General features: G+C 38.7%; 1 protein-coding gene across 6 annotated transcripts in view; it reads left to right on the top strand.

The window, feature by feature from the left end:
* The first annotated feature begins 3,440 nt into the window (after nucleotides 1–3,440).
* The window catches only part of ATG5 (autophagy related 5), a 98,009-nt gene continuing 78,530 nt past the window's right edge, over nucleotides 3,441–22,919 (top strand). For 5 of the 6 annotated variants that reach the window (XR_014953704.1, XR_014953703.1, XM_085574955.1 and 2 more), the window contains exons 1-5: nucleotides 3,441–3,527; nucleotides 4,213–4,367; nucleotides 9,891–10,018; nucleotides 16,399–16,477; nucleotides 22,176–22,338. Coding sequence is in view for 4 of the 6 variants with exons in the window: in XM_085574955.1 (XP_085431081.1) it covers nucleotides 4,260–4,367; nucleotides 9,891–10,018; nucleotides 16,399–16,477; nucleotides 22,176–22,338 (478 nt within the window). In the remaining 2 variants the exon portion in view is untranslated. Of the gene's footprint in view, nucleotides 3,783–4,212; nucleotides 4,368–9,890; nucleotides 10,019–16,398; nucleotides 16,478–22,175; nucleotides 22,339–22,919 lie in introns of all 6 variants that reach the window. The other variant, XM_085574953.1, reaches the window with a different exon arrangement.

Here is a 22,919-nt window from a genome sequence, read left to right as displayed (position 1 = left end):
TGTCTTCAAGGTCCTTTTCCAGTGCAAATCATTCTGTGATTCTGTGAAATCAGCAAAGTAAAAAAGAGTTAAAAATTGTGAGAAAAGCTAGGACAGTTGTCAGCACACCTCAGTTATTTAGACAAGAAAGAGTTTAAAACCAGTCAGAATATTTACAAATACATTTGCTGTTATAGAAGACATATATTAGTAAGTGAGGAGAGCATGAAAGGAGAATTGTATCTAGATAAGTGATTTTTTTTTTGTTTGCTTTCACAAACTTATAAATTAAAATTGTATCTGGAAAACATTAAGTGCCATCCTGTAACATTTCCAGGAAGTTGTCAGATGAATGAATCAGCTTCTCCTGTAATTAATCAAACTAACTCTCCACTGGGAGTAGGCAACAATGAACTATTTACCTAGATATAAATAGCAGCTTTATGAGTTTCATTTGACTCTAACTCACTGTTGCATATTAAAAGGTGTATTAATGATCCTCACAATGTGGTTTTGTTCACACACTCAAAAGACAATCGCTAGGAAATTAAAGTATGTTTTGCTTTCTACTGAAAACAGGGAAATGAAGGCAAAAGAGCAATAGTGATTGCTGATCATTTGCTAATAAAACAACACTGGAACAGGTAAAGTTTCACATATTTGTGTGTTTTCCCAATGATCTAATGGAGTTTGCGTTTTACCAATATGTTCTAACTTCATAGTTACTCCTGCTCTGAGGAGGGATGTTGACTTAGATGTCAAAGAACTCCAGAGGTCCCTTACAATGTAAATTATACATGGATTCTGCTTACAAATCTTCATCTGCACTACCATTACACAGAAACATATTTGCCTACAAATATGTAAACCACCTGTTCCATTTCTCATATTTTTATTAGAATTAATGCATCTTTAATTATAATCTTGTTCGTTACAAGCATCTTCACATTCCATGTGTACTCAATAATAAGTATTTTGATTCAGCTGCCATTAGGCAATGACTCACTGTGTTGTCTGATTATGATGTTTAAAATGAGGGAATACAGCTTGAGGATCTTTGGAATTGGAAATATGTTTGTTGAGCTCTTTCCCTTCCAATTTAGACCAGTCCATTGTGCCAAGTGAAGGTGCAACTTAAAGCATTAGATAGCAATGTGGAAAACAATATGTCAAAGAGGTAATTCTCTTTTTATTGTACTTATTTTGACATTACATCCTAACAGTTATTTTTAATGTTAGATTTGGATTCTTTATTTGTAGTCATAGTAACAGCAAAGCTAGTATTCACTTCAGGTTTAGTTTATTTGTTCAGTAGTCACATTATATCTCATGTGTTTATATCTACAACAACTTAGTAGCAGAGCCTCATTCACCTACAGAATAATTGTCTTTAAAATCTCACATGGACAATGTGTCTTGCTGTATCTGTATCTGGTAAATACAGTAGCAGGATGTTTAAATAAGAAGATAATTTAAGTAGCAAGTTATCTCACTTTATAACTTGACTGAGTTTTATTCTCCATCTGGCTTCTTGTATCTAGATCCAGCAAAAGACCTCGGAAAAAATTAAAATGAGCCTTTCAGACTTTTCTAATCCTTCAGATGACAGAAAAAATACTAGAGTTCTGCAAATCAGACTGTTGGCTCCGCAACACACAACCTTATTAAAATGCCAGTCTTTGGGTAAACCCCACCGAAAGTCTGTAATAATTGCAGTTACTTCCCGAATTCCAGAAGACTCCTTCAGCAGCCGTGGCCACTGCATGACATCTGGTGGCCACAAGGCAGCACGGCCAGAACGTGGCACTACTGAAACTGCCGCCCGTGCATCCGCTAAAACCTGGTATCAGCTCACATCCCAATGCGCCAAAACACCCGCTCTGAGATGCTCGCTGCAGTTGCACGTTTTGCCACGGAACAACCCAGCTTTGACAACTGCTAGTGTGTAGCACGATAAGATACATATCTTCCTTGGGAGTTATGATGTGCCCTGTTGTTCTAATTCTTAAGATTTTTTAAAACTTTTTTAAGTTTACATTTTTGTAGAAAACTCTCACGCAACTGTCTGTAAACAATCTATTGTTTTGCACTCCTCTATAGGGGCAGAGAAATTTAATATACTAATAATTTATCCAATGTCATTAAAGAAGTAGCACATTCACCCTCTAATCCACTGTCACCTTTGGAAAAGTATAAATACTAAAGTAAAAAAAATAAACTTCCTCTTTTTCACTTTTGCAATAGCAGTGGCTCACGTTGTGCTTTCACGTGTCCTATAGTAACAGATCCCTGACAGGAGTGTTGGTCTTCCCCTGCACACCTACAGTTGTAGGACGTCGAGATGGGAATTTGCAGAGTGACAGAATTGTGGGAGATGTTCTTGGAAGTGCAGAGGTGGAATTCACTGTGGACTTGCAGTTACTGAGCTGATAAAAACCAATCCAGAATGATGCTTTGGTATGCAAGAGGTGTCACTGGTGGCAACAGGTACTCCTCATCCTTCTGTGATCATGGTATAAAATCACAGAATTATAGAATATGAAGGGTTGGAAAGGATCTTAAATATTACCTAGTCCCATTCTGCTCTGCCATGGACAAGGACATTGCCCATAGACCAGGTTGCTCAAAGCTTTATCCAACCTGGCATTGAACACTGCCAGGGCGAGACACCAACAACCTCCCTGAGCAACCTGTTCTAGTGCCTCAGTACTCTCAGTAAGGAATACAGTAAGGACTGCCTTCCTAATGCCTTAAATAAATTTTAGTTAGTACCCATTCCTCCTTGTGCTGTCACCACAGTTCCTGAGCAGAGTGCCTTTCTGGCTTCCCTGTCGGCCCCTTCAGATACTGGAAGGTTGCCATGAGGTTTCCACACAACCTTCTCTTCTCCAGGCTGAACAGCCCCAACTTTCTCAGCTTGTCTTTGTAGAGGAGGGGCTCCAGTCCTCTTACCAACTTAGTGGCCTCTTCTGGACTTGCTCCATCTGTCACGGTGGGTACGATCTACTACAGAAAAAGTCACAGGATATTCTGGTTTTGAGGGGACCCATTGCGTCTAACTCCTGGCCCTGCACAGACACCCCATAAAGTCACACGATGTGCCTGAAAGCACTGTCCAGACGCTCCTTGAACTCTGGGAGGCTTGGTACTATGATTACTTCCTTGGGGAAGTAGGAAAAAGAACAATCGGGTAGGAGAAAACAGAAAGATTAAGTGCTCAAAATCCTGAAATGCGCGGTGCCTCGGCCCCGCCGATGCCGCAGAAGGGGGCCCATGGCCGGGTCCACTACAGCTGTGGCCCTGCGGCTCTGCCTCTCCGGCGCTGCCGCTGCAGCACCGACAGCGCTCCCGGCTCCCGGCTCCCGGCTCCCGCCCTTCCCGCCCCGCCGCTTCCTGCTTCCGGCGCCGGCGGGGCGGGCGCGCGGGCCGGGCGGAAGCCCCGCGGCGGGCGGCGCGTGCGCGGGGGCGGGGCCGCGGCGGGGGCGCGGCGGCCGCTGAGTTCCTGCCCCGCGCGCGGCGGGCGGGCGGTGTCGCCGGTCGCGGCAGAGGTAATGGCACGGCCCGGCACGGCCCGGCACGGCACGGCCCCCTCCCCTCGGCGGGGCTGCCCCAGGCCCGGCCGCTGCCCGGGACGGCGCGCCTGGCGCTGCCGCTGCGGCGCTGCCCGGTCCGGCCCCGTGGGGCGGGAGCGCCGCTGATTCACCTCGGGAGGCTGCCGGCAGGCAGGGAGGGAGGAAGGGAGGTCGGCAGACGGACAGACGGACAGATCCCGCGGGGCCTGTCCGGGCTCCGGACGCCCCCAGGTCTCGGCGCGGCGCTTGGCGATGCTGGGGCCCGTCCTGCGGCCTCGGTGACCCCCGGGCCGGTCCCGCCGCGGCCGGAGAGCCCGGCTGGTTTCGGTGTTCCGTCCGCGGACACGGGCTCGGCACCGGGGCCTCTCGGGTGCCGGGAGCTGCCGGGCGGTAACGGGAAGGGACCTTTTGGCTCTGCTGCTGGGGCGTGATGCAGCCTCAGGAAACGCTCATTTGTGTTTCACTCCTAATCCACCATGTGTTTCTAGTTGGGAACTTAATTCATCCCGTTCTTTCTACCAAGTGATGCATTTAATGCCCCGGTGACAGCGTTGGTCAGCCCGCGGGAACGTAGTTACGCGAGACCCTTTAAGAAGATGTATTTTATTTGCAGTCGTCCTGACTTGTTTTCTTTCGGGTGGGGAATGGGTTACATTTATAGCTGAAGAAACAAATTGATCTACATGTGCTTCGCTGTCCATTGGAAGAATGACAGATGACAAAGATGTACTTCGAGATGTGTGGTTTGGGCGAATACCGACCTGTTTCACTCTGTATCAGGATGAGATAACTGAAAGGGAAGCTGAACCCTACTATGTGAGTATGACAAAGGTAGTCACAAATAGTCCAAGGCCGTGGTTCTGTTTGTTGCCTTCTTCTCTTCATGTGTACTACTGTATATTGTGAAATTGTAAAAACCCTTCTTTTCTTCTTATTCCTGGTATCTTCTGAAAGTAAACATATAACCATGTTGTGTGACTTCATCTTGCTTCACAGCAAATTGTGTCATTAGTGAGAGAAACTTATCACAGATAATTAAGATCTTCGAAAAAATTCCTAAAAAGTCAGTGAGTGACTAGGTAAAGCAGGAGACTGGATGTGAGTTTGTATGTTCTTGGATAAAGACCAGTCAAATGGAGAGAACATCTATTAATGCAGAAATAATTTAGTCAGACTTATGAACTCTTTATGTTTAAGGTTGGTCACCTGTGTAACACTGGCTCCTAATGAACACTGGCTCTGTGGATTATCTTTTCTTTAAAGTCCAGCAGCCATGAGATATTTAACTCAGAAATAAGAAAAGCAACTATAATGTCTAAACAGAACCCTGCCTGAACAGGATTGCTAGCTGATGGTAAAAAAGGGATGATGGATGTATTGGAGTTATAACATGGAAATGCCTTCTATAATGATATATTTATTTATTATTTTTCTCTAATGAGAACTAATGTTCTCATTAGTTTTCATCCTTTCAGCGCCTAATAGACATATGATTGAGAAAGAATGTTAGCTGATTCAGTGAAATGCAAGTCTGAAATGTAACGAGTGCATGGGAAGGAAATCTTGAACTTTTAATTTTTATGGGATTGTAAATAAGCCTTATTGTATCCCATTCCACACTGGATAGATCTCTTTTTTCTGGGTTCATTAGCATCTTTGGGTCATCAGTTTCTCGTTTGCATGTATTGTTTTGAAACCTAATAAACTAATTGGTGCATTTTGTTCAGCAAAAAGTGCTCATCTTTGTATATTTTATCATCTTCAGTGCTCATCTCTGTATATTTTAGTTTCATCACTGCTAAAAGATAAGCACCTTGCTTCATATTTATTGACCGGTTGCCAAATACATCTAACCTAAAAGTCTGAGAACATATGAGTTAAAATGTTTGCACACTTTGTGTAAGAGCTACTTGAAAGTTATGGATTTAAATTTAGAGGCTTAGAACCTTGATCTGTTTAATATTGGCTTGTAAAGCATGAAACCATTCTATCCTCATGGTGTGGCCAGCTTTGTAAGTCAAGGAAATAGTTTTAAGGTCGTAGGATTTCTTTTATGTACTCCATGTAAAGTGTGCACAGAATTTCTCAATGCCTAAATTTTTCTTTCTGCAAAATTTGGTTACTCATGGATGACAGTTCTAAGATTTTAGCTTCTTAATTTTTCAGTTCATGTTGGAGCTCGTAATGCAGCTTTGTGTCTTTGGAGGGACCCAGGACTTATAATAGGATAAAGCAGAATAGCAGACAAAGTTTTAAGTCATTATATTGTTCTGATAGTTTCAGAGTATGTTTGCATTAATGTTTTTGTTCAAATGTGGAGTGCATTTGAAATAAGTTCTTCATCCTTTCCACTTCCCGTGCCCAGGTTGGCATCACAGAGCAGTCAGCCCATGGGTCGAATCATTTTCATGTGAAGCTGAAGGAGCAGATGGGCTTCAGTTGCTAATGGACATTTGGTGTATGGGAGCAAAGTAAAAGAACATCAAAACACCTAAAATTATGGGTAAAGTAGAAAAGTATATGTAGTTTATATTTCCAGCCCTTGACATCAGCTCTTCAGCTTTACACGTCTCTTCTTACGTGTTAGTATAGATACAACCTCTGTATTCCAGAATGGCTTTCATAAATGGAAAAACTGCATGGGAAGGAACTACTGGCATCATTAAGTTGAGAGACAATAAAGGATTCTGTTCTGAGGAACTTGCTTTAGAAGATGAAGGATGGCATAGACTTGGGGGATGAGGGGTTAGAAAAGCAACTCAGAGGCTGTGGGGTGGATTTCAGTTTTTGTGAGTGGTGTGGCAGGAGAGCCCTGTCAGATGGGTTAGTGCAGTGCAGGAGTTGAAGCACGTGTGTATCACCTTCCAGCACTGCACAGGGGTAGGACAAGTAATTTAATCTGTCTTTTGGAAAGAGTGGTGGTGACATAAAGACTGGGCAGCTCTGGTAAAACATTGTCCTGCGTCATAATATAGTCATGTAGGGTAGGTTTCTGCAGTTATGCTAGAAATGGATACATCAATTTTCTTTGGTGTGTTTCATGCAGATGGTTATGTTTTGAGTGGCAGCACATTTAGGAGCAGTTTGCTTGAACTACCTTTGTTGCTGATTTATATGATTTTTCTCTCATCTTAAAATAGTTAGGCATTTTATTTTAAAATTATATACTCTTTGCCTCTTGGTGCAAGCAACAGTAAGAAAGAAAACGATGAAAGAAGTATACAGGAAGCCGATACTCATTGGCTGAGACTTGTCAGATGTATAAAGAACAAAATTACAGCAGGATACAGTCTTAGAATGATGCTCTGCCCAAGGGGCTGGTCTTTAACAGGACCACTCTTTAGTTTGCTTGGTACCAAAGGTATTAATTTGTTAAGATATCTGTAGGAGAGAGTAATGTGAAGCCATTTCATGTTAGGATGTTTTATTTAATCTCCCTTGACACTTTAGTGATCTGACCAGTCCAATTCTTGTTAAAGCTGTAATTTTTCTGTTTTAGTGCTTTGCATGTAAAAATACTGCATGCTGTGCAACAAAACAGGTGGATATACCTGGAGAGGTACTCTTTGCACAGAGTTATGTTGCAAGCATTTACTTAGGCATAAGGAGTTCTTTGTTATTCATTTAACCTCCTGGTTAATAAGAAAACATTTCTGGTTATTGTGATTAAATACTGTAGCAATATATAATATTCAAAAGAAAGGTGTTGTGATTTGTGTAGTTTTTGGGGATAGCATTTAGGGATAGCTGTGAGGATTTATTCTGCTTCGTGATGTATTTGGAGATCTACTTTTCTTAATTTAGTGAAGAGAACCCATGATCTTGTTATCTTTCTGTGGGTGGGAAAAGGATATTAAATGTGGCAACAAGGTGAAAATGTGTTTAAACTGCTCTTAAAGATCCCACTTAAGAGATTTAGTATACTTGTAAATCTCAAAGATTAATAAAAGCTAGATAAATTAAAGCTAGAAAAGTGGTAGAATTGGATCCTTTCATTTCTCCTATGGAAGGGGATAACTATATCAAGGTAAAAGAACTGGGAGGACCAAACAAAGAGTTCAGTAGGTTCTACAAATGCTCAGCATCTCTGAAAAAACAGTAATTCCTGTTAATCTGATTAACTGTTGGGTTTTGTACAGTTGTACAGGGTTTTTTTAAGGAAGGTTGGCCACGTTCTGCTAAATTCAGTTGAATGCTGTTTGGTTATTGCCTGTGTTCTCCAACAGTGTTGAAGTAGAAACTGGGTTGTTCTTTCATAATATAAACTGAAGTAGAGGATTTTACAGAGGAAGTTATGCAGTTTGAAGGGTTATGTGAGACACTGTTGCAATAAATAATGCTTTAATATATTTCTCAATTTCAGCATGGCTGTGCTACATGCAACATGCTGAAAATTGGCTTTTGTAAGAGTCCTAGTAAGTCTTAACAGAGTACACCAGCATTAATTTAATATATTTCTCAATTTCAGCATGGCTGTGCTACATGCAACATGCTGAAAATTGGCTTTTGTAAGAGTCCTAGTAAGTCTTATCAGAGTACACCAGCATTAATTTAACTGTACATATCATGCAGAAATAACATGAAATTATTACCAAAAATAGGTGGGTTGGATTGGTATAGCCTGGAATGTATTGTCTCAAGAACAATCAGTGAAGGTATGTGTATTTGGTAAATAAGGATAAGCTTATGTTGTCATTCAAGTCATCAAAGTACCAAACAATTCTTACTTGAATGTGTACATAACTTCATTGAATTTATTGAGTTTGTTTGCCTTTTAAAAATGAAGGCTGTGTTTTGATTACATTGCTCCTGTTAAATACAGTAGAAACAGTGTGATGATGGTAATAAAAGCAGCAGTTGGAAAAAGAAAACCATATGGTACATGAAAAATGGAGTGTTAACTGACATGATGACTGTGACAGGGGTGAGACTTGGCCTTATGTAATTTTATAAAATTGTAAAATTTACCTGTGTCACAGATATAACCTAATGTAGCATTATTAAATGATGAATCTGTTTTTCCAGGAAATTAACGTACTCTCCATACTTCTTTTTAAATTGGATACTTAAAAATTGTAGTATCATGGCCAAAATATTATCTGATTTGTATATCAAAGTGTAGTCTAATTATTAGAGAAATTCTGGAAAAATGTTGCAGTAGAGATAAAGTTTTCTGTCAGGCAAAATATATCCTTACATGGTTTAGGATGTTTGTACCACAGACATTCACTTAGGGCCTGGCATTCATATACTATTAAAAAAATACTTTAAAAAACAACACTGGTTATGAGGAATGCTGGAAAAGAAATCTTTCTCTAAATGTGCAAAATATAATCTATATATACCTTTGGCCCATCTATTTTATTAATAATTATGAAACAGAACTTCACAGGATAGATACTATTAATTTAAAATGTCTGCTCTAAAGCGAATTGATATTTTACAGGGAGGTTAATCTTTACTCATTGAGATACTGAAAAGCATTGTTTGTCTTATGGATTGATTTATCTCTAGTGAATGTGCTACATGGTCATCAGTCAATTCACTGATTGGTATAGAGTGCCTAACCACTCCTGGGCATAAGTCTTTAAAAAAAGAGATGGCAGGGAAGATGTTGCAAATAAAAATAGCATATTTTTATTTGATTTTGATAGTATACAGTTGAGAAAAGAAGATAGTATATGACAAAGCTGTAAGAATTTGTGAATGTGTCTTGTTTCAGCTAATAAAATATTTACACTTTGCATTCTGCTTTTAATTGCTGGGTGAATGTTAAATAGTGGAAGAAAAGTAGTCTTGACTAATAGGTTGATGTGGCAAGCCCAGTGCAAAGCAAAATGGAAATTGACAGCTATTAGAAGTGCAAAACACTTGGAAACCAAACCTTTAAGCATCTAGTTTTCATTGGGTTTTTTTTTCCCTTGTGTAGGAATTTCCACTTTTAAATAATAGCTGATACACAGTTGCTCATTCTTTTCAATAATAAGTTATAAATCTCTGTTTATATAAAAAAAGGTTTAAAACTTAATTATTTAAATACAGAAGAGCAGAAATTGAAGTCCACTGTTCTCCCCCCACCCCACTGAAAGAATCAAGAACTTAATTTTTTACTTTTTTTGGTGTTAATATATTGGATACTGCCTCTTCTGTATTGGATTCTGCATCTTTTTAGTACGTCATTTTATAGCCTTCCACTGACCATTAGAAAGTAAACTGTCTCACCTTAAAAAGGGGAAGAAAAGAATGCTAACTGAATTTTGGTTATGCATAGTTGTTACAGACTTTTACTAGTTTAATGTATTTTATTTACACTTAAAGCTTTTATAATTTTTTTTTCAGTTGCTTTTGCCAAGGATAAGCTACTTGACACTGGTAACAGACAAAGTGAAGAAACACTTTCAGAAAGTTATGAGACAGGAGGAAGTTAGTGAAATATGGTTTGAATACGAAGGTACACCACTGAAATGGTGAGTTATTGAACTTTGTACTTTATGCAGTTTATTACTTAGAGAGTTCGCAGGTTCAGCACAGTGTCAGTAGTTTTCCTAAAGTAATCACTCCTTTGTGTTTCAAAGATGACAAAAGAGGAGAAGGGTAAGAAATGCATGTTTTTAGGCAAAACAAAAATTTTAATGTTGAACTTTTTTTTTATTATTCTGCTTGAAGTTTTACTGTATGCGTAAGACAGAGGTGTTGTGCTGCACTTACTGGTTTTGTTCTCATTGTTACCGTAATTTCAAATGCATGTGGTTTTGGCTTTACTGTTGCTTGCAGTAGAATTGCCAAATAAATCTTCCTTTAACATATTCCACCTTCCTAAAAGATATCTAGTAACACAAATAGGAAGTAATAGTGCTGGACTCTGAATGCAAATAGCTTATATGCATCACAGTAATAAAACATGAGTAGCCTTCACTGTCCACTGTTTGATATGTGCTTGCAGTGTAAAAATCTAATATTGATCTGCTGAATTCAATTAGTTCGAGTGTACTGAATCAATTGCTGTTGATTGTTGATTCTGTTTTTATTTTGTCCTATAGTCTATTAAAACTATCATCTTTTGGGTTTTTAGTTTGTTGGGTTTTCTTTGTGAGACGTTAAGGACTTGGACTGATATTGTTTCATTTAATTAATTTTCATAAATACTTATCATCATGTTTTCTACGTCTTTTGCTGTTAGAGTTTTAAAGACAATATTTTGATAGCTGCAGTGTTTCCTAGTTCTGTAAAGATAGCATCAGCCATCCAGAAGGTATTTAGTATTTTGAGTGGTGAAGAGATTTTTCTCTTTTTATTTCTTGTATCATCATAGGAAAGAAAACTAGTGATTTTTTTTAATCTTACTGAACCTGGATTGTTTTGTGATTAGCAGGCATCACATCATGGGATGCCTGTAGATTTGGTGATGCAGTAGATCTCTTATAGTCTTTTGGTTTTTTTGAGACCAACCTAGTGTAAGCCTTGAAAATATGTAAATAGAAACCCATAAAAACTATCTCTTTAAACTTTTATTGTATCTGACTGGCAAAACCAGCTTTAGACATCTAAATAAATTATGTGGAATTTAACAAGAAATGGTGTCTTATGTGCCGGAGTAATGTTGAGTCATGGATACTACCTAAATAAACAGCAAGGTACTGCGTTCATCCCAGTGTGTTCTTAATCCCAGATAAATATTAGGGGAAAACTAGTTTTCACTGAAGTTGTAACAAGAAAGGAAAGAGAGGCTTTGTACTTTGACCACAAATAGATACATATTTTCTGAAAGTTTTCAAATACCATGATGTTTAAACTAGAATTAAAAAAAATAACTGTACAATATGGATATAGACTAAAAATGTAGCTTGTAATTCTAAAATTAAGTGAAGAGTTATTAAATTAATTGAATGTAGAAATGAAAATAAATAGTGTAATGATGATCTGCTAATTAAGGCTCTTATTTTTCAGAAAAACTAAGCCTATTCTGCCAGGAGCAGCTCCACTGATTTCAGTGGAACTGCTTTTCTAAGGAAAGTGTTATTTGTAAACCAGTATTTTAGGACAATGGTAATCCTATGAAGAGCCGAAGCTTCTTCTGGGGTAGACCCAAACACCCGAACTGAAAATTAGGATGAGATAATAGTTAGTAGAGAAAGAACAGTAGGCATTAATGTCTTCTCTTTTAAGCTATGACTTGTGCATTCAGAATCAAATAGAACTTGTTAATAACATTGTTTATTCTAATTATTTACTTTGCACTGTGAGGTCTTATTGCTTAGTCTGTGCAGTTTCATACCTAGTTGGGGTGAAGTCTCTATCTATTCAGATGCAGCTCTTCCATTTTCCAGTGAGATTTTGGAGGAAGTCTGGAACATAGTTTCTACTTCAGGCTCTGCAGTATATGGGTCAAGTTCTTAAAGGAGAATGAAGTTCTCCAGGTCTGGAGTTACGTGGGCCTGGGTTCTTTGTCCTGCTGAGAGCGTTGGGACAGGGGAAGATGGATTCTTTTACTGCAGGAAGTGTCTGCTGGGGGAGGGTCTGTGTCACCAAGGTAAGGAGTTTCAGGAAGAGATTATCAGACCGTGCAGCATTAGAGACTACAGAAGGAAATGGATGAAACCTTAGACCATCCTGCAGCTACAGGAGACTAAACCTACAATCACGTTGAAGGAGATGCAGTCAAAGACTGTGATTGCTGGATTAGAAAACTCCTAAGATTTGGAAGAGCTTGAAGTTTATGACTTCTTGCAACAGGATGAATGTTCCTTCTACACCTGCATTTCTGTAAGTACAGCATAGGTTCAGTGCTCTGCCTGCAGGTGAAGGACTGAAAGTGTTTACCAGTCATGCATCTGATATGGCTGAGCCTGAACTGTGTAGGGGCATCAGGAGGAAATGAAAAAGTCAAAAATTTGTATTCTGCTTACTGTCCTTTCTCCAGGACTTTTAAGTCTGCCATTTCATGGTCACTGCAGCTAAAGCTGCCACTGGTTATTACAACTCTTTTGTCTTAACAGATAAGTAATAGATTCAGCTTTGAGTTATCTCTGTTTCATCGAGTGTATCAAGAAATCTTGACTACTTGTGTTCCACTGTGTTGCTTTTTCAGCAGATGTGAGAGATTAACAAGAACCAGGATCTATGATGTAGATACTGAGTTGTTTAAATTTTTTCACCTGGATTGCATGATGTGTTGCCTTTACTAGTTTATCTCTGTTCCTGAACCACCAGAACTCAACCAACCTGTTGTCTGTCCTATTAAGTTTCATACATCTAAGCTGCTCCCTGGCATGGAAGACAACCCTCTGTCCTCATCTGCCCTCCCTGCCTTTTCTAAGCAGCTTATGTCTGTCCTTCCACAGCAGTATTCCAGTTGTGCAAGCTGTCTGACTGTACCTCAGGTAGCCCAACACTCTCCCAGTAATGTCATAGCATGTGCAACTCTGGTTTTTCCTGCTTGTTTCCCAAGCTACGTGTACTTCTGCAGATACTTGTGGTGGGCTCTCTCCTACCTTCTTTTATCACTTTGACATCTTCCTTGCAGCTGTCACCTTTCACCACTTGATATCCACCCATGTCGATTATCTTTTGTCCCATGTCTTTTTATCTGTGTGTTTCTTTTTATCTGTTGTTTATGGTCTAAAGCTCTCACCAGGCTGGGCAACCTTAAGGCAAAGATACTTTTCTCTGACTTAGGTGGATTCCATCTCTCCCTAGCAGTCCATTACCCTGAAAGAGTATCCTATGTCTATAAAAGCCAAATAAGTCCTTGTTGTTGCATCAGCTGCATAACTAGCTCCTGACCTGCAGACATCTCTCTGAACCTGTCTCCTTTAATGGCAAAATTGTAGAGATGCCTTCTTGCCTCTAGAACTTGTAGAGTCACTTTTGATACTCTCAGGGGTTGTGTTGCAGCACTTAAAATTTGTGCCCATGTGGATAAACAGCAAGGACTAATAATCCAAGCAGAGGACAAATTTGCCAATCTGCAACTTTTTACCAAGCATCAAACCTCTGCAGGTTAACAAGTGAAGTTGGCAGATGAGGCGCTATGATTGCTTCCTCTGGCTGTGGATGGATGTGCTGTTCAGACAGCTCTGATGCTTCCTCAGAACTTCCAGCCTCTTGTCTGACACTGAAGCACTGCCAGTGGTTGAAGAAGGCCTGCCCTCTCTTGGCCAGAGGTTAAGGAAACTTTTCTGTCTGTCCATGGGGAGCTGCTCTGGCAGTCACACACTTGCACACCTGAGCTGCGACGAGGCCCCTTTGCAGCAGGCGGCTCCAGGGACCGATGGGTGCCTTGCTTGACTCCCTGAACACCCCACACCCACACAGCCAGACAAGGTTTCCTTACCCACTCGACCCTTGGTTTCCCATAGCAGAACCTCAGGCATCTGAATTCTTAAAAGAGCTTAATTATGGTGTAACAACACAATAACAGCTTGAGCTGGTGCCCCTGATCAGGGACCAAAACCAAAGAACCCCTGGACTTTTATACCCTCACAGTCTGTATGTGATAGTGTGGGGTTTTTCCTCTGTGTCATTGGCTTCTGCTGTGTCCCTGAGTGTCCAGTCACCTGGCAGGGCCACAGGTCCCTGTGCCCTTTCCTTGCAAAGGGTCTGCACCAGGTTTGGCCTCTTGCTTGGGGCTGCCATCACCCAGACCTCAACCTGCAGCTCCCACCTCAGCTGCACTCTGAGCTACTGGCACTGAATGGATTCCTCAACACCAGAGTTCACACAAGTCTGGTTCTCCCCATCCTGTGAGTCCCCACTGACCACTTCAATGACTGCTGACACTTTCTTTCCAGATTCTCATCTCTCTGAGATCTTGGTGAAGATGCTATTAATCTCTGTCTCCCCTGATGGTGTGCAGCCCCCTGACTTCCTGCAGTGTCTTAGCTTGGTGACATAGCTCCTTGCTGATGTGCACCTGCTGTAAGCAAGAACATTTCCTCTGCTTGCTCCAACCCCCAGGAGAGGTCCCAAGCTCACCTGGCAGCTTGAAACCTGGAGAGCTGCAGCCTTTCTCAGGAGCTCTCCCTAAGTGATGCCACTGTGCTGGAGTAGTTTCTTCAGCAGATGCTAGGGGATGGCCCCTGCAGCTTGTTTCCATCCTGTCTGAGCACTTGCACGTGACTTTCAGTGGAGTTTTTGTCTCTTTTGTGTGGGTTGTGTTCTAGCCCTGGTAACTGTAAAGGTGGCTCTCTAGTACCAACTGTTGCTTGACCCTTTCTGTTCATAAATTAGCAGAAGGCAAAAGGTCAAAGCACCATTTAATCAAGCATCTATTAACTCTGCAAAGCACAGAGATTCTACTGAAGAAATTTGATTACATGAACTTCACTATGTAATCTTAACGGATTAGAAAATACAGATGTAAGCCAAGACCTGATGTAGGAGTTTTTGTATGGGTTTTTTGTTGTGGCTTCCTTTTTCTTAGTTATCTGTTTTGGTGTATAAATTGAAAGTAACTGGAAGTCATTGCTCATGTTAAAAATTTGTGTTCATCTAATTATCAAATCTTATTTTTGTTACTTATCTCACCTGGAAAACCAGTCTTTCATGGAGCTTGCTGAATCTCTGTTAAGTGTTTAAGACATTATTGGCAGTTAGTCGTAAAAACTCTTCATGGTAAAAACTTGAGCATTAGCAGTGAATCAGGATAAATCTGGATATGCATCCTCTTTAGTCTCAGGTAAGTGCAGGAATTGTAGTAGTATATTGTGTTCTATTTTGCTGTTGTGGTGAATTTGTCTTAGCTTTGGGGTGGCTCACCCGTAGAGGGTGCTAAAGCACTGTTGTGTGAGTTTCACCGATCTGGAAAACGGCTTGGCACAGGTGCTGTTAAAGCAACACTCTTGGTTAGTACTCTTGGGACTTTCAAAACTTAGGTACGTGCTTGGGTCTGCGAGCTGTGATCAGTCCTATTTAGTTCAGTGAAACTACTGACTTTACAGTTCAGCATATGTTTTTTTTCTTTGTAAGGATGAAAAGCTAGTAAGGCTCTTTGGGTTATGATTTTTGAAAGATAAGAGAATAGGTCTTGGTATGCTGAATGTAAAAAAAATATATATTTTATCAAAAATCTTGCCAATATCTGTGTGAGAAAACTGAAAAAATATATTTTTTTACAGTGCCTGTGGAGGTTTTGAATGTGTTGATATAAGTTCCATATACTGCTGGGGGCTTTATATTCTTATGAATTTAAAGGAGAGAAAGCTATGAGATAGAAGTGAATATTTGTCAGAAGAAAGCTTTTTTGTGTAACTCCTTGAATCTAGAATGCTACTGAAATACAAAACTCCAATTAATTTTTTTCTTCCCTTTCATTCTTTTAATTTGATAGTAAAGATATCAGAGTTGATCTTAATCTATCATCTTTCAGTCTTTTTACAGATACATAATTTTTTCACTCTTCTACTTATTCTCTGCATTGCTATATCAGACAAATGGAAGAAGGAAAGGACGTTAAGGGTCAGTGTGGTATAAACCCAGGACACTCAAGCATCTGAAAGCATGTGTGCTTTTCCTGGTCTGATGCTTTTTAACTAAAAGTACTGTTTTGGAAGGTTCCACAAAGCAGCGGTAGGCCACTTAAGGCTGTTGCAAAAGTAGCAGTGTTTTGTGGGCACAGCTTGGAAACCACTGGCTTACGTATTGAACTTGTACATACCAGACTTAGTTGACCTGTCAGTCATCTAAACTTGCCTGTATAACTTTTCTAAGGAAAGAGTAAAGAGTGCTAACTGTGGGAGTCAAACAGCTATTTTTTTGTGTGTGTGTAAATGCAGGTGTGTTAGTTAACTGTGATACATAGAATTAAATGCAGGGCTCCTATATTAAATTAATATCTTATCATTTTTAGGCATTACCCAATTGGTTTGCTCTTTGATCTCCATGCATCAAATACAGCCCTTCCTTGGAGCATCACAGTGCATTTCAAGGTAAATTGATATAGACCATTTTTTAAAGAATGAGTGAGCATGAGATTTCATGACATTTGGAAGCTGGGAAAAGGTTTCATAACTACTTTATAAAACATGTGAATGGTGTAATATAAAAGGGAGAATATCCATTGTTCAGGAAGCATTTAAAGGTTTCTGTAAATCTGCAGCTGTTTTCCATGAGACTGTGTGCTTTTACTTGACTTTCTGTAGAAAATTATTCTATTATCATCTCAAAATCCAAAATAGTTTTTCAAGTTATGAGGCTTATGATAGAAGAACTTTCTATAATGTTTTTAATTTAATTGGTTTGAGTTCACTGAAGATTGGGAAGATTGAGAAGTGCTCATGCTTTTAGGCATATATGAGCATGGATATGAGATGCTGTATAAATCTGTGAAGTCAGGGAATGCTGTTGTACTTAATATTGGTCCTTTTTAGAGAAAGCTGTCTTGTGACAGCTTAGTCACAGGAGAGTCGTTATTTTGATTATGTATTGTAAACCCATTAGGTATTGCTTAATAGGACTACTGATCTTTGCTCAGAATGGAACAAGGTTAGCTTTGGTGCAAGATTCTTGCATACTCTGAAATGCATTGAGACAATAATTCCAAGTATGTTTTGAAGTCAAAAGCACAACTAAAAATCATGATATTTAACTTGGAAATGTTAATTTCTCCATTGTAAAAGAAACAATGCAATAGGAAAGCTGATCTGAAGGAAAACACTACATTGATAGGCTTTAGAGTGTGAGGGATTTGAGTGAAATGAAAACTGTATTGGGAAAGTGCTTGTGTTGAAGTTTTTCATTGAAACAATTCTCAAAGGTATGTTAGAAAAGCTTTTTCCAACAGTAATCTGATTCTTTTTGGAAGTGTACACTGAAAGCATACATTCTTATGATATATATTTCTACATGTTGAAACTTCTAAAGTGACTGACTTAATAGATCTGAAGTTGTGGATGTTTTTGAAACCACTGTAATTGCTACACTTGACTGATAAATGTCAGAGGCCTGGGATGAGGAAACTTCCAGAATGTCCTGATGAGAATGTAGGGCGCCTAGTTTCATAAACCATGGTTTAATTGTTATGTTCTGAGAGCTCTGGGATGTTAACAGTGGCAATGTAGGTATGTTGCCATCACAAAGTAGAGGCATCTTGAGAAGTTGCAGCACCACAGTGCTTTTTAATCAGCAACATAAATTTGGCTTTAATGTCCATGTTGCTGCTTGCCAAAAGATCAGTTACTTTTAGTTTTTCTGAAAGGTGTGCATTAAAGATCAGCAGAAATAATTAACCGCTAAGGTAGTATTATTTTAAAGGTTGATGTAATTTAGTAATATAATACTGGTGGAATTAGCACCTGTATAATCTCTCATCCTATTTTGATGTAATCTGAAACTTTATTTAAATAAAACGCCTCTGAATCCTTAAGTCAAAACATAACTGAAAGATATCAAAATATGTCAAAATATTGAAGAGGTTTTCATGTGTTACGGTTCCTTACAGCTGAATAGTTTAGGTGTGGGATTTTTGACTAGAGTATTCTTTTCATTTCTGTGTAGTTATTCTTCAAAGAGTTGTAATTTTTATTTGGCTTAATTAAACAGTGTTAGATTTTATGGGGCTTAACTTTTGTTGTCGTGGCTGTCTCCTTTCTTCTACCAATGTGTGCAGTCAACAACAGATATCTCATACAGCTGTTAAACGTGATTTTGAGCTTCTTTTTTAAAAGTCAGACTCCCCCTATCAGGTTTCTTTGTTTGAAGTTAAAAACATGGAAAAGGCTTATTTCTGTTCAGCAGAAGTTTTTGAGTTGATAGATGTTTGTAATTGTCCTCTTGTGTTATGTATGCAGACCAAATCATAAACACACTTAGGTTTAGCATTGAAGAAACAGTTTGTTAATTTGTACTTCTGGTATGCAATAAAATTACATGCATTGTATCTTGTAAAGTTGAAAAATAGTTGCATTAAATAGTTACAGAAGGATGAGGCTGAACAGCATACTGCGGTCCAAGAATCATGAGAGGCTGTAGCCTGGGAAGTAGCTTTTGTTTTCCAGGTGTGGCTTTACAGGAAGGAGAGAAATTCTACCCCTTCCTGTTAAAATCATCTCACCTTACTCTGTGGCCTGTTGAACACTATTCAGTTCTCAGTGTGGTAATCACCTCTCCAGATTTTGGGCAGTAGATTAGATGGTGGCATAGTTGGAGGAGAGGAAATCATGTGTGCCTGGGGAAATGCTGAGGTTCTGCCAAAGCCATTGTCTGCTGTTGCCTGCCTCTCCACCCATGACCTGATGTAGGAGGAGAGGCAACATCTGTCCTTGTGTGACAGTCATCTTTGTGTTTTTTTAGGTGAAGATTGGGTCAGGTGGAATGGAAAGGAAGTACTTTTCCATGTATAAATTGTGGAACTGCTAGGAGATATTGTGGAAGCCAGAAGTATAAATGTTGGTTTGTTTTTTTTTTGTTTTTTTTTTTTATTCAGTCTACTTAAAGAAAAGACCACTGATGGTAACTAAACACAAATACATAGATGCACTCCCTGCCACTGGATACATTCCTTATGGTTTTTAATGCCCTCTTTTCTGTAAATGTAGTGTTAATGCAAGTAGACTGTCGCAGGATAAACAGATGTTTTGTGACTAGAACTGACAGATAAATATGGGTGGAATGGAGTTATGAAACCAGACTGTTGAAATTGCCAGTGATGTTTTTGGTACAGTTTTATGCAAGAGGTAATTTAGTGCTCTTTTCTGTACAGACAGTACCTATTTCTTTGTGACCGGTTCATACTGCAAGGGTCTACCAGTATGTGAAAACAAAAAACAGAACTCCTTGAGCTTTCTAAGAAAATCTGAGTCAACCCTTAGTAACTGTTCTTTCAAAGATGCAGGACATGGAGGGAGTCTGACACCGCCAATAAGCGTACTTGAATTAAAGCTACTTATGTCATCTGTTAATTCTTTTTGCAAAACTCCTAGTTGTATAGCCAGGAGTGGCAAACAGTTTGTTTACAATTGTCCCATTCTTCAGGGAACAGAATAAAGTTACTTATGATTGATCAGTATTTCTTCAGGTAGAAAGAAGGCAAGTAGAATTTTTTTTTTTTTTAAATACAAACACATATGAACTACATTTAAGTATAAAACTTATTATTTTGTACCTGATGGATAAATCAGCTGGGATACCATGTTTTCTGTTTCATAGACTTCTTGCAGGTGTGCAGTGTTTTTTTCTAAGTTGTCACTTTCATGCTTAGGTTTTTCAGCTTCTTCTCACAGTACTTCATAGAAATGTGTCATTGTTTTCCCACTAAAGAAAAATGCACACAGCACTGAGGTTCAGGAGTGTTTTCCAGCCTTTCACAGTGTTGCTCCTTAGAAGCTGGGAAAATTAATCTTTCCACACCTAGTTCTACTACTGTGTCTAGATTCTTTACACTAGCTTTGACCAGTTTTAAATAGATCCATGCTGTTCTGCAGACTGCACTGTGTATGGTTTCTGGAACTCATCCTCAGGAAATGACATTAGCTGCAATTTGAAATTCATAGGAAAAAAGTCAGCAGGAAAATGTCTACCTGTAGAAAGAGTAGAATGTCCAAAAAAGGACCCTGCAGTTCAATATGTACACATATGTAGTGAGACAGTTCTTGTAGCAAAACTGTTATTTTTATAAACTTAGCTAAAACATCACTTTTTAACAATGAAAATCAGTTTCTAGGTTCTGATATTATTTGGCATTATGCACATAACACTGTTTCTTCCTTTGTTTTGAGGGATGCCAGTGTCTCACTTTGAATTCTTGTGTGTAAAGAACTTTTTTGATCTTTAAGTATGCTATTTCTGTCTATTTGTTTCTTCTGGATTGGTTACGAGACTTTACATTTTTATTTGAGCAAGTAAATTGAACTTCTAAAAGTATTTTATAGGCCTATGCAGATGTCAATTGGCAAGTAACAGTCCCAGTAATGTTTTCCTAGTAATCTTGGGCCCAATTATGTTGAGACACTCAGCTTTGTAGGGTAGAACAGGAGCAAGGTCTGCCCCAGAAGAACTTACCTTATTATTCTGTCTTCTTTAATGTACTTGGCCGTTCTCATATAAGAAACTAGATTTACCACTGTCCTTAGCTTTCTTTAAGTCAGCTTAACATACACCAGTCCTAACAACAGCTCTTCCTTTTGCAAGTTCAACATCAAACCATATGAACTTTAGTGGAAAAGATACTGGCAATCTTTTCTTTATGCCCCTATTTTTGGAAAATACTCATCCTTTTGATCCACAGTTTCCAGAGTTTGGGTTCTCACTGTCATAAGGAGGAAACACTATATGAAATTCCATTATTTAATTTCCAACTCTTCTCAGTAACCTAATGAGGAGGGAACTATCACTGTTATCCTCCGAATTTCTTTCAGGTAAGGCAATCCCCAGCTCCCTTAAATATTTGGGTTTCTGTATTTTGAAGCAGTCTTCACTATTTTTCTTGGGGTTATATGGGGGAGTGAAGGTAGGGTTTTTTCCAGCATTAGATTGCTTCTATTTTGACGTGTTAACTATGTTGTAAAAGCCTTTGTAAGATATCCCATTATATGTACTTGTACTTCGAAAATGGTTTTGAGAGTCCCTCACAAAAGCTTTTTAAAGTGCCAGTTTGTAATGAGTTAAGAAGAAAGGGTGGAATAGCATGAGAATTCAAGTATAAACATGTGGCAAGCCCTTGTTAGGAAGGGGAGTACTGATGATGCCATTACTCTGGTTTGGCTCTAAGGTTTGCTCCATTCAGCATGGTCATAAGCAATTGTGAAAATAAAGTTAATTAGGGGATAATAAAGGTGGATTTTAAAAGTTCTGAAAACTAAAGACACTGGATTTGTGGTAATGAATGCTTGTGTTATTATACAATGGTAAGTGATAGTAGGTGTGGATAAAAGAAAAACCGGGGAAAGGAAACCCACAACCTCTACAATGCTAGACTTCTGATCAGTTAATGTCCAAAGAAATCTTTTCTGTATATGAATGAGATATACTGCTATAACTCCTTAATAAATTCATTAGGAGAGGTAGTTGTCATTTACTGAAGGGTTAAGAGTTACCTGAGGAGTACAGCATTGCAGATGCACAACCTGGTAGTTGTGCATTTGCAATGCTGACTGACGTGTGCCAGTGTAACCAAGCAAGAGAGATATAAAATCAAGTCACAGAGGCTAAGCAGTAGTCACGTGGATTAGTTGAAGCTAGAACTGACAAAGATTTCCAGTGTCTCTAAGGAAAATGTTTGTAAGTGGCAGATATGCTGCAGTTTATATATGTGGGTGATTCTGCTTGGTTTTCAAGGAACTGCATCTAAATGGTTCATAAAATATCAGAGAACCATTTTATATTAGGTGCTTGTCACTTCTCATAATTTTCTCCTGTTTATTGTCTGAGATTGAATATCTGCTTGAAAACATGTTAAAATTCCGGTTTTACAGAAAGTTGTTGAGCTTTTATTTTTCCTGAAATATTTTCACTTGCAACCGGTTTCTTGTCAGCAGGGTGAGAGAATGGTTGTTACATTCTTCTGTAAGTAGAAGGTTCCAGTGTGCTTCTTTTGCATAAATGTATGCCTATTTAAAGTTATCATTTATTCTTCATCATACAAGGTATATTATGCATTTCTTTTTCTTGATCTATCATTTATCTTTGTAGAATTTTCCAGAAAAGGATCTTCTGCACTGCCATTCTAAGGATGTGATTGAAGCTCATTTTATGGCTTGTATAAAAGAAGCAGATGCTTTAAAGCACAAAAGTCAAGTCATCAATGAAATGCAAAAAAAGGATCATAAGCAATTATGGATGGGACTACAGAATGGTAAATACAATGCATTAAGTATCAATTCTATTCAGGCTGAACAAGCTAATAATTTCTTCAAGTTTCAGTTATTGCATGAGATATAAAATGTCATTGTTCTGCAGAATTTTTGTCTAGTGTCATGGAAAGCATTGATGGTTTTTGTAATTTTTAGATTTTTTTTAATTAATAATTTTGGTGATAATTCAAATGTGCCTGGAGTTATTCAAGGAATTAGATTGGGTTGTGACTCTGTTTTAAAAAATGAAAACTAGCAACAAATCAAAGGAGATAAATATTGTTTAGTGTTCTTTTGTGCAAAGGATGCTCTTTATTTGGGAGACACCTGGGGTGTAAGTATTCAGTATTAGCTATCTCGGACCATACATAAGACATTGTCTCTTCTAGTTAATGCTTATGGATTGTCACTGATAAACAATACAAGTAAACTTTAAAAAAGTTGTCTAGTAGATTTAATAATTTTACTTCTCTCTCTGTCATTTTTTTTTTAATTGCTTTATGTTTTTTACAAAGACTTCTGTTTAATTAAGTATTGACTTGGAAAAGTCAGCAAAATAATTCTGATTAACATCTTTAATTAG

Source organism: Lonchura striata, chromosome 3 (assembly GCF_050655825.1).
Source record: "Lonchura striata isolate lonStrDom1 chromosome 3, ASM5065582v1, whole genome shotgun sequence".
Taxonomy (NCBI): Eukaryota; Metazoa; Chordata; class Aves; order Passeriformes; family Estrildidae; genus Lonchura; species Lonchura striata.
Note: the sequence above shows the minus strand (reverse complement) of the source record. Positions and strands in the feature narration are given on the sequence as shown.